The 12,778-nt window shown below is 36.2% G+C and overlaps 1 protein-coding gene and 1 long non-coding RNA gene across 2 annotated transcripts; both read right to left on the bottom strand.

Moving 5' to 3' along the window:
- Positions 1–841: 841 nt before the first annotated feature.
- Positions 842–2,277, bottom strand: LOC130013188 (uncharacterized; the record flags this gene model as incomplete). Its single annotated transcript, XM_056101902.1, has 1 exon — positions 842–2,277. A coding segment is annotated over one exon (1,227 nt), but the record flags the coding sequence as incomplete, so codon positions are not given.
- A 1,020-nt stretch (positions 2,278–3,297) lies between these two features.
- On the bottom strand, positions 3,298–12,748 carry LOC130013189 (uncharacterized). The gene is made up of 3 exons (XR_008788544.1): positions 12,633–12,748; positions 7,069–7,163; positions 3,298–3,762 (listed from the first exon to the last, which is right to left on the bottom strand). It is a non-coding gene; the product is annotated as an uncharacterized LOC130013189 (long non-coding RNA).
- Positions 12,749–12,778: the final 30 nt, after the last annotated feature.

Here is a 12,778-nt window from a genome sequence, read left to right as displayed (position 1 = left end):
CTTTAAACTAAATTTTTTAAAAAGATATATAACTTTAAAATCAGTTTAAATGTTGACGCTAAGCGATTAATTAATTTATTTGGTGCTTATTTTGAACGTTTAATCAAAATCAAGTTTTTGGAGTATCTCATCAAGTCAAAATTCACAGGACGTGCCACCATTTTGAAAACAGAAGTCAATCTTTAAAATCTATCTCGTCCCACAATTCTTATTCGATTTTCACTATATGGAAATCGAACGGTGGAATTAGAATGTTGATATTTTAACTAAGTTCTATATATATATATCGGGCTAAACTACGAAAAGAAATACTCAATATTGATAAGTATGAATGCTTTTTAGTAGAACATGCTAAATTGGAGATTGAGATATCGCTGGAATCAAACATAAATAAATGGAAATATCTTTTTAAGATTTCCTCCATAACGATTCCCCAATGATGAATGTATGTACTTAGATCTGTGTATAGTAGGAACCCGTGTAATTAACCGTTTATACTGGACAATCTATTTTATTTTATAATATAAATGTACGTAACATGTGCTTGTAAAAAATACCCCAAAAATCAAGATATTTTGCCTGGCTGAAATGCTTTTCTGTATAACACAGCGACTTTTTGATGCATTTTAGCAATTCTTTTTCTGTAAAATTCTTAAAAAGAAACCTGGACAACAATACATATTAATCTACTAGATATTGTAATTAATGTATAAGTGAGTGATTCGGTTGTATAACAAATATCAAATTTGTTTCGACGACAGATCTAGTTAAAACATAATATTGGTTATACGAAATGACGGACAGGGATGACGACAATAAAATAACACATCAAATGAGGGCGTTTACAAATTAGTTTAATTTCAATAGTTTTGATTTCAATAGTTTTCCGAATAATTCAACAAAAGAATATCGCAGAAATTCCTCTATTTGTGGTCATTAACCTGGTCAAAAATGCATCAAGTAACTAATAAAAATAAAATGTCACATTTTGCCCTTCGCGACATCGTATAAATCCACCAGAAAATGGGAGTGTGGATAGATAACCTATTTTTAAGTTGTTACATGCAATATAACTAATTGAAAAGTGAAAACACCTTGACCATCTATATATCCAAGAGAAGGCTTCTCCAGTTCGTCCATGCTGATTACATCCTCCCACTTATAGCGTTCTTTCAGCTGAATCGTCGACGGTTTTTTTTTATTTAACTGGTGATTCCGTTTGTTCAACAATTCCAGTTTCAATAATATTTTATTTGGTAATGGTCCAGTAAACGAATCGCGAACCGTTAACTCAAGTTGGAGAGACAGTTTGTTTTTACTAATAGACGCATATCGCCACACTGAGAGACCACCGTGTTTAACATTCGAGTTTCCGTAAATGTTTATTTTCGACCCCTGCCTTAAATTAAATTGGAATATGCATGCCTTATGTATGGGCACTTCTGAGTTTAACAAGTTGTCGTCGCTTGCAGCCCCGGAGTTGGACAAGTTTTGGTTGCTTGCTATCTGTGTGTCTTTTTTCTTTATGCCTGTCTTTATTTGACCAAGTTGGTTAGTTAGTTGTATTTTGTTCATTTCACCTTCTTGAAACGACAGTGTGTTGGGTTCTGGAACGACGAGGTCATGTTTACCATTTTCAATCTCCTGTAGAAGTTTCGTTTTTAAAACCAATAATTGTGATACCCCGATATGGTCTACATCATATGTTGCTTCTTTTACAAGGTTCTTTGTTTCTGTTGCTAATTCATTGGCCGGTGATTCTAAGCTCTCCTTCTCGGCCTGACCATGGCTTTGCTTTACTTCGCTTTTCATTTCATTTGCAATATGGTGGAGAGCTGCGCAAAGTTTATCCACTCTCTTATCAATCCTGGTACAGATCTGTGAAGTTTGTGTCTCGATCTCTTTCTTCTGATGCTGGATGGATTCTGAATATTGTTGGTATTTCAGTAAGGTGTTCTCTAGCTCACCTCTCAGTGATTGGATCTCCATCTTTATCTCGAGTTTAAAATCGTTTAAATCACTGACCGAGTGACCATTGTGATCAGCTATTAAACATTTATAACACATGGATACACTACACCGTTTACAATATAGATCTATTTCTTTCTTGTGATTACTACAAATGCTACTTTCACTTTCATCATCATTACCCAGCGGGCACAGAACGTCGTGACAACGTTTTTCAGAGGTTGTATCACAACGTCTGAAATAAGTCAGCTGTAGGTTGTTTTGCAACAAACTCTTACGTTGTGACAACGTTGTACGGACGTCAAAGCAACATTGTCACAACGTTGTGTGGTGGTTGACGAAAAGTTGTGTGGTGGTTGACGAAAAGTTGTGACAACGTTGTACGGACGTCAAAGCAACATTGTCACAACGTTGTGTGGTGGTTGACGAAAAGTTGTGACAACGTTGTACGGACGTCAAAGCAACATTGTCACAACGTTGTGTGGTGGTTGACGAAAAGTTGTGACAACGTTGTACGGACGTTCAAGCAGCATTGTCACAACATTGTGTGGTGGTTGACGAAAAGTTGTCACGACGTCAGAATTTGTTGTTTTGCAACGTTGTGTGGTGGTTGGCGAAAAGTTGTCACGACGTCAGAATTTGTTGTTTTGAGGTTGTATAAAACCCAGTATAAGCCCCATCCGAACTCCCTACAGTTCTGCCCCTACTGGACTAACGAAGACGGGAATAGGCGGCCGGGCAGAATGGAAGTTAAATTAGGTGTGTGTGCGGGGAAGGGGGGGGGGGGCTTAAATGCCCGACAGATTTGGGCCACGGTTTTGACATAGTGAAACGATACGCGAAGTTTCAACACTCTCACTCAATTAGAATCAAAGTTATTGTGTCCCATCACAACCAATCTAATTAATAGGACAGTACGTAGTTTCAAAACATTCAATTCAAACGATTATATTACAGACAATATTAATGCTAGAGTCATATAACTTTGCAGTAATGGGTAAAGGTAATAGAATCTGATCATTAAATTTTAAGTAATGGTCATGTAATGAGTAATGGAAGATTTCAAAAGTAATGAGTAATGGAAATGTAATTAATTACATTCCGAAAAGCATGTAATGGTCAATTACATTTCAATTACATTTAATGGCGCATTCTTTGAATGGCATTTAGTAATTAGAACATAATCAAATAACGCACTTTTATGGAATAACAATTACTATGGTTTATTTCACTGCAACGTTTCAACAAGATTTCACAAGTCGTTTTCAAGCATATATACACAAATAAATAAAATGAGAAAGATATGAATATATATATAAACATCAGTGCGAACTATCCAATGGTATGCATGTCTTTAAATCTGATTGATTAAATGCTAAATTAGCACTAATCTTTAAATAGTAATAAAATGTAATTATTTACTTTCAATGTAATGGGTAATGAATGATATTGCTAAAAATGAGAAAGTAATTTTAATGCAATTGGTACTGTAATAATAATAATAATTTATTATTTATAATGCGCCTATTACCAATATAAAACACTCAATGCTCAATGGCGCAGTTAACATTTTGTGGACATCACACATAGAAAATAAAATAAAATTAAATGGATGATAAAAGAACTTAAAATGGCTTATAAAGATTATAATAAAATATGACATGTAATAAACAAATTTAAACTGTACATGTACTTAATTGGTCCCTCTTCTGTCCGGCACATATTTTAGATGAGCCGAAACTGCTGTTATTATCTCGGCTTCATTGCAGCTCGGCTGACTGATCATTACACTATCTGAAGAATACAAAAAACTGTATATTTACTCTGTCAAATTTTGTAAATTATATAATTCAGTCCGATCAAAAAGGTGGTCCTGAAGCTGTAACAGATAATTCTGCATCCCATGAATTATGGACCAAAGGTGGCTTATTGGGTAAAACGCTGGCTCGCTTGTCTGAAGGTCGCATTTTCGATCCCTACATTTGCCGAGAAAGTTCAGTAGGCCTGACAAGGACAACTGTTAGTCGTTTGGATGGTATGAAAAACCGAGGCCTCGTGTACACATTGACGTGCAAGTAAAAGATCTCTTGGCAGTTGAAATTCGATATAAGAGTAGGCCATAGTGCCGCTGCCCGGGTAAATTTTTCCTTCATTGCACGCGGTATAGCGCATGCCCATCTTCATTAGCCTAGTCTGAGCAGAACAGTAGGACGTTAAACCCCATATGAATTATATTATATATGACCCAATAACACATTCTATATGAGACATCGCTTGTGTTATTACTTTCATATTCTCCATAAATTTGTACGTGTAAGAAAGGCATGGGTGTTAAATTACAAAAAAGATAGGTTGCCAGGCAACGAAACATACGCCCACAGCAGCTAAATCGTCCGGGCGGTCAACAAGAGTTGTCGCATATTTTTACTTTTTTCGGTAATGAAACATTTATAATACACTAAAATCTGATTAAGAGCAACAACTCAGAAAACCATTAGAATTTGTTTGGTTTTTATAAAGTTCTGCCCCATGCTAACGTTTTGTATACAAAACTTTTAATACTGTATCATGGATTTAGCTGTCCAAGTCATAAAGATAGGTTGCCAGGCAACGAAACATACGCCCACAGTAGCTAAATCGTCCAGGCAGTCAACAACAGTTGTCACATATTTTTACTTTTTTCGGTAATGAAACATTTATAATACACTAAAATCTGATTAAGAGCAACAACTCAGAAAACCATTAGAATTTGTTAGGTTTTTATAAAGTTCTGCCCCATGCTAACGTTTTGTATACAAAACTTTTAATACTGTATCATGGATTTAGCTGTTTCAAGTCATAAAAATTCATTGAAAATCAATATACTTGTTCGCCTCAAGATCTTAAACTCTGTGTATCAATCTGGAGTCAATCGGATATTAACTTTGGCCTCTAGAGCGTCCCCAAGATTTTTCAAAGTGATCAAGGGCCATAACTTTGGCAGTAATTATCAGAAATCTTTGAAAATCAATAGGATTCTTCGCCTCGTGACCTCAAACACTGTGTATAAATTTAAAGTCAATGAGATTAACTTTAGCCTTTAGAGCATCCACAAGGTTTTTTGAAGTGATCAAGGGCCATAACTCTGGAAGTAATTATCACTGAAAATGAATAGACTTCTTCGTCTCATGACCTTAAACACTGTGTATAAATTTAAAGTCAATCGGATATTAACTTTAGACTCTAGAGCGTCCACAAGATTTTTCAAAGTGATCAAGGGCCATAACTCTGGCAGTAATTATCGTAAATTGCTGAAAATCAATAGGCTTTTTCGTCTCATGACCTTAAACACTGCGTATAAATTTAAAGTCAATCGGATATTAACTTTGGCCTCTAGAGCGTCCACAAGATTTTTTGAAGTGATCAAGGGCCATAACTCTGGCAGTAATTATCGGAAATTGCTGAAAATGAATAGGCTTCTTCGTCTCATGACCTTAAACATTGTGTATAAATTTAAAGTCAATCGGATATTAACTTTGGCCTCTAGAGCGTCCACAAGATTTTTTGAAGTGATCAAGAGCCATAACTCTGGCAGTAATTATCGGAAATCACTGAAAATCAATAGGCTTCTTCGTCTCATGACCTTAAACACTGTGTATAAATTTAAAATCGATCGGATATTAATTTTGGCCTCTAGAGCGTCCACAAGATTTTTTGAAGTGATCAAGGGCCAGAACTCTGGCAGTAATTATCGGATATCGCTGAAAATCAATAGGCTTCTTCGTCTCATGACCTTAAACACTATGTGTAAATTTAAAGTCGATCGGTTATTAGCTTTGGCCTCTAGAGCGTCCACAAGATTTTTCAAAATGATCAAGGGCCATAACTCTGGCAGTAATTATCGTAAATTGCTGGAAATCAATAGGATTCTTCGTCTCATGACCTTAAGCACTGTGTATAAATTTAAAGTCAATAGGATATAATAACTTTGGCCTCTAGAGAGTCCACAAGATTTTTTTGAAGTGATCAAAAGCCATAACTCTGGCAGTAATAATCAGAAATCGCTGAAAATCAATAGGCTTCTTCGTCTCATGACCTTAAACACTGTGTAGAAATTTAAAGTCAATCGAATATTAACTTTGGCCTCTAGAGCGTCCACAAGATTTTTTGAAGTGATCAAGGGCAATAACTCTGGCAGTAATTATCGGAAATCGCTGAAAATCAATAGGCTTCTTCGTCTCATGACCTTAAACACTGTGTATAAAATTTAAAGTCAATCGGATATTAAGTTTGGCCTCTAGAGCGTCCACAAGATTTTTTGAAGTGATCAAGGGCCATAACTCTGGCAGTAATTATCGGAAATCGCTGAAAATCAATAGGCTTCTTGGTCTCATGACCTTAAACACTGTGTATAAATTTAAAGTCAATCGGATATTAACTGTGGCCTGTAGAGCGTCCACAAGATTTTTTGAAGTGATCAAGGGCCATAACTCTGGCAGTAATTATCGGAAATCGCTGAAAATCAATAGGCTTCTTCGTCTCATGACCTTAAACCCTGTATATAAATTTTAAGTCAATCGGATATTAACTTTGGCCTCTAGAGCGTCCACAAGATATTTTGAAGTGATCAAGGGCCATAACTCTGGCAGTAATTATCGGAAATCGCCGAAAATCAATAGGCTTCTTCGTCTCATGACCTTAAACACTGTGTATAAATTTAAAGTCAATCGGATATTAAGTTTGGCCTCTAGAGCGTCCACAAGATTTTTTGAAGTGATCAAGGACCATAACTCTGGCAGTAATTATCGGAAATCGCTGAAAATCAATAGGCTTCTTCGTCTCATGACCTTAAACACTGTGTATAAATTTAAAGTCAATCGGATATTAACTTTGGCCTCTAGAGCGTCCCCAAGATTTTTTGAAGTGATCAAGCAATTGTGGACGCCGGACCGACGGACGGACGGACGGGGGCGAGGACAATATACGACCACATTTCAATGTCGGCGTATAAAAAGATCAACACTCATCGATGAAGTAATAAAAACTCGTGTATGCCCATACCATGTTTGATTATCAGATATTTAAGGATATGTTCGTAAATTGAGTATGATAAAAACAAACCTCGGACAACTTTGTAAATTTCTAAGTCCATTATGGACCGCCTCCCTTTATTTCCCTTTAAATTAAATTGGGCCATTAGGGAATTAGACATCAACCTGTTAAAATAAAAAGACATACTGTTTATGCGTTTGACAATACCACGAATTTTGACTTTCCATTCCTTGACACCTAGATATGGACATAAATGGGTTGCAACGCATATAATAATGTAATATGTTTGTATATTAACTGATTTACATTTAATCGTTTCTGTTTTTACTGTAATGTCTAATCAGTTATGTTCGGCGAAATACGCGAAGAGAGAGAGAGAAATGGGGTTTAACGTCCACTTGACACAAACTTGGTCATTTCGGGACTAACACATGGTTCAATTTTATTTCAATAATTCGCTAGCGCGTAGGGGTCTTTTTAGCAGTGGGAGGAAACCGGAGGACCCGGAGAAAACCCACCAGGTTAGACAGGCGACCAAACTCCTTGTCACGTACAACCGGGGAATCGAAACCCCGCCAGTTGACTCAATGACAGACCGTATGATACAGCGTGCGCGTGCTAACCATTCGGCCATCCAACCCCCCATACGCGAAGAGTCCAAATTGAATGCCAGTCTTTGGCGTCTGGTTATTCAAGTTTACACCCGCATATAGTATTCTCTTGGGTATATTTAACTTCATTCTTCGAGTCTCTCTATTACAAATGAAATTTGAAAGCATTCTTGCGCGCGATTCGTGTGGCAATTTCAAAACTTTAACTTTGTGTTAAATATTGGACATTAGAAGCCCATCTTTTCACGGTTACAACATTGATGTTGGGTTTAATTAAACAATGAGTCCCATGGTTGCAATGTCGAAGACTGTGGATGATATTGAGTTAGAGACTTGACTCCTTTAAGACGAAGACGATTGGAAAACGAATGTACGATTATTTTATCAATTTGTTTTCAAAAGAAAGAATACGACTTTAAACTGGTAACCACCAAGGCTCATCAGATGGGTTACCTATAGCTATAACATGAAATAAATGAAACACATCTAGTATATTATTATATTTCAATCACTGTAATATTTACAATCAATGTCAGTTCAATTATGCAGGTGTATGCTCATGGATATTGATGTTGTACATTTAATAATAAAATTACCCTTCACTTGAATTAAATCTAAAACCCACAAGCATGTAATTAAAGAGCTGTGGTGTTAACAGTCGCACTAGCCCGGCATTATATCCACCTGTCCGTAGATCGACAAAGTACAAGATTTAATTTTCAGAGCATATATGTTTTGTTGCGTGTCAACCTATCTTTTTAATTAAGATCGTAGACTTGGTTGCCTAATAATTAAGATGTATACAGCGACTTGGTTAACCGTTCATCGGTTACTACTGGTGAAACGGTTAAAAAAATTACAAACCGATATTCGTTTTCATATCATATTTGACATTCAAAACCAGGAATGGTAGCCAAAATGTTTTCATTCACTAAAGACTATATAAATAGTTCATACAGCCCAAAGTTCATATAGCATTTGTCATTTGTAATATATCACGGGAAATTAATGTCTTATTAATTCCCGCTCGAAGTTTTGTACACGTTACATTATTATTAACACTCCCTGCAAAGCTTGGGGTAGTATCAACTTATCTAAACAATTCATGAAATTGGTAACCCTATAAATTTAAAGATAATAGATAATGGGAAAGTCCATTATACAATACTATAAATATTGAAATGGCCCCTTCCAATTCCAGACATAGATTGAAATAGCTCTTTCCAAATCCAGACATAGCAAATGACCAAAAACTAAATGATTAAAATGCAATACAATTATAAAATAAAAACACTAAAGTTTCAGAACTAAAATAAATCATTTAAGAGATAATAAAACATATTTAAAATACTCAATTTACTTTGCAAGGAGGGTTCAATAATGAAATGACAATAGAAGTTCGACTACGTGGAAATGGCACCAGTAGAAAATAATCTACAATTACCGAAACATTTAATTCTTTTATATCATAATTATTTCTAAATGGACACAAAATATTAATTAATCGTAACATACCTAATTCTCAACTGTTACGCCTTCTAGCAACTTATAAAACTCGACAGTTTATCACAGCTCTATAAAAGCAGCCATGCAGGTTTGGCTGGGATTCCTTTTTGGCGGAAAGATGTTTAAATTTGATTGGGCCAACTGTCAACCTTGGGTGTGTTTTAAAATAAAATATGTATAAGATAATTAATCTTGACCTTTATTGGGTTTTTTTTATATACCGGTACATTAAATATAGATATTTTGCAATTAAGTTAAGAACGTAATTAAGTTTTAAAGGTGTAATAAACGTTTAATAAATGTTTTTTAAAAAATATTTTTTTTCAAATGGCGTGTATAGGTAATTGTTACCTATTCATTGCGGGTTCTTTATAAACGGTTCATAAACGTTTAAAAAAATCATATTTACGGTACTACGTTTTAATGGAAAATTTTGTAAGAAAACATCAATTATGAACGTTATCTAAACATATTATATTAAACATTTTTATCAATATTTATCGAAAACTTCTGAAAAACTTACACTTAAAACATTTAAAAAACGTTTAATAAATATTTTTTTTTTACATAACCTTTTAGAAACAAGAAAAATAACAAAAACAAAAACAAAAAACGTTTTTGAAATATTTTGTGCTTGCTGGGATTCACTTAGAACTGTAATTAATTAAATAATGGCCAGGTTTCACACTTATATATAATGAGCGCCATGGAAAACGCATCACTTAGTTTTTCGTATAACAAAATGATCCTGTAAACATATCTTATTTATTTTGCTTCTTATTGTGAACAATATTCAAATGGGAACACATCAATAACAACACATTTGTACACTTATGGATGTTTAATCTGTAATCAACGGTACAAAGTCAGAGGGGTCAAAACCAAAAGTACGGCACAGATGTCAGTAGCGCGTGTGTCCTCCACGGGCTTTTACGCACGCTGTGCAGCGACGTCGCATGGAATTAACCAATGTTTGAAAGAAGGCCTGGGGCAAATTGTTCCATTCTTGGACAAGAGCAGCTTCTAAAGCAGCAATGGTGTGCATCTGTGGTCTCCGATACAGACGGCGTCCAATCTCATCCCAAACATGTTCTATTGGTGCCATGTCCGGAGACATGGCTGGCCAGTTCAAGACATTGATGTTGTTAGCAGCCAGGAAGTCCATACTAAAACGGGCGGTATGCGAACGTGCATTATCCTGTTGGAAGTGCTGAAGTTGTGGGTGCGCTCGAAACATCGGAACAACAATTGGTTGCAAGACATCATCACGGTAGGCTACAGCATTAACGCGACCCCTGCAAATGTGTAGGGCGGTCCGGTGATGAAATGTGAAGCCTCCCCACATCATTACACTTCCCCCACCCCATCGATTCGTTTCGAAGACGCAGCAGTCTGCAAGACGTTCCTCAAGACGTCTCCACACACGTTGACGGCCATCAGCGTGATAAAGATGAAAGCGACTCCCATCACTGAAGAGCACACTTTGCCAGTCTACTCTTCTCCATGCCTGGTGTGTCCTTGAGCCCATATCAAACGCCGCTGACGGTGATGATCCCTAAGGATAGCTCCAACATAAGGTCGTCGTCGAGTCCTACTTCTCTTAGACGACGTCTTACGGTGTTGGCACTTACTGGTCCTTTTCTTTCGACGACTGCCGCACATGCTTGAGTCGCTGGGCAGAATCTGTCACGCAGATGAGTGACCCGGATGTAGCGGTCTTGAGCCTGGGTTGTAACGCGTTGTGGACCAGGACGTTGACGGTCACGCGTTGATCCAGTAACTCGAATACGTTCCACCAACCTTACAGTAGTGGACTGATGACAATTGAGGTGTCTGGCAATAATAGCACGCGTAGACATGCCAGCCCTGGACATTCCCATGGCTTCATTCCGTTGATTTTCAGTAAGTCTCGGCATCTCTAGCTCGATTCCTTCACACGTCCAACAACAAATTACGACAAATTCACGTTTCACAGTTCATGTACAGCACATTAAGTTGAAAACATGCTTTTAAAGGGCTCACACACAATGCTGCAGGTGAATATTGGGTTTTTCATGTGCATCTCATGCAATTTTTTTTTGTGCACACGGGCCGAATTTTTTGGCGTTTGGGAGCATTGTGTGAAACAATAGTTCATAGTATTGCATAATATTATACATACAAAACCAACTAGTAATAAAATATTTGGGAAAAAAAGTGATGCGTTTTCCATGGCGCTCAGTAATATAACGGTATCTACTTAAAATGATCATTTGAATACTTAAAAGAGATTGAATTGATTTCATTATTCTTTTATTATTATTTCTTTTTTTTATACCGGAATAGTATTATTAAATTTACATTAGCACTATTAGATGTCGATCTACGGCTGTTTTTATTAATAATTTGTTTAGTGAAGCCGAATGATAAAAATTGCGTTAAGTCTACGTCGATCGAGATTTTGCCGTGGGTAACAAAACTCCGTCAAATCAAATAGCCCAGTGACGTGTAGAATAGATCAAATGGCTTGCTATGTGTCGCAAATTATTCGTTTAACGGCAATGTATATGAGTAATATGAAAAAACTAATGATGAGAGATTTCATTTAGTTAGATCTACTTGCGCAACACATCAACGCAAATGTCTAGCCTAGACAAGTGCAGATCACGTCGGTTCTAAATTCTACGTCGCTTGGCCTAGACTCGTGTATTCTGAGCGGACTGACACAATCATGCAGCTGGTCCAGCTAGTTTTAAAAGTTAAAGCAAGAGTTTCATATTTTTTAAGAAAGTCAAAACATAATTATTTCTATATCTTTTGCTCAATAGGCTGTCAACTCAATATTATAGGATCATAGGTATCATTATGGCACTTATAAAATCATTCACACCGGAAATAATAACACAATTACCACCTTTGTTGTTCTACCCCCCCCCCCCCATGGAAAAACTATCTGCAAACATTTGAATTAGAAGTTGAAAATGATATTTTGGCCAATTTCTCAACTGGCAATAGTGAATTATAGGAATAATAGGATAATTCTGTAACAAGGTAGGACTGTTTATAGATACCATCTATTTTAAAGCTTTACTTTAATACATTTTAAAAATATAACTTAAAAATATGAAATTCACTCGGCACAGCTGCAGTCTGAGTGTGTTTTGAAATGAACGTCGCCACTTACATCGCGGTAGTCAACAAAGTCCAAACCTACATTGCCGGTAATCAAATTCGAGGGGCTTTCATATTCAACTTAATAATAATAGTCTCTGTTACTACATGATGTATGTATAGGTGCGCGTGTTTTACATACATGTAAATATAGTTGGTGTTTTTGTTGTTTTATAGCCATTGATAATGCTGTTGCGTAGGTAGCCTAATGTTTTGTTTGTATTTGTATGCTGTCTCTAATAGCCTAATGGGGTGTTAAGATACAATATAATTTTATCTGATCTTATATTAGCCTTAGAAGAAGCAATTGACGATTTTTATATCCCTTCCACATACCCGGTTGAGAGTTAAAATAATAGAACTTACCTTCGGCACGAACCAAAAAACCAATATGGCGTCCCAGAAGCATCTTTCGCGGCAACATTTAGAGTCACGTTATCAGTTTCCGCGGGAAAAAAAACCGCTAGTGTTACCAGATAATTTACTGAAGAATTAACCAGAATATTTGTCAG

The sequence above is a fragment of the Patella vulgata genome, chromosome 6, assembly GCF_932274485.2.
Source record: "Patella vulgata chromosome 6, xgPatVulg1.2, whole genome shotgun sequence".
NCBI lineage: Eukaryota > Metazoa > Mollusca > Gastropoda > Patellidae > Patella > Patella vulgata.
Note: the sequence above shows the minus strand (reverse complement) of the source record. Positions and strands in the feature narration are given on the sequence as shown.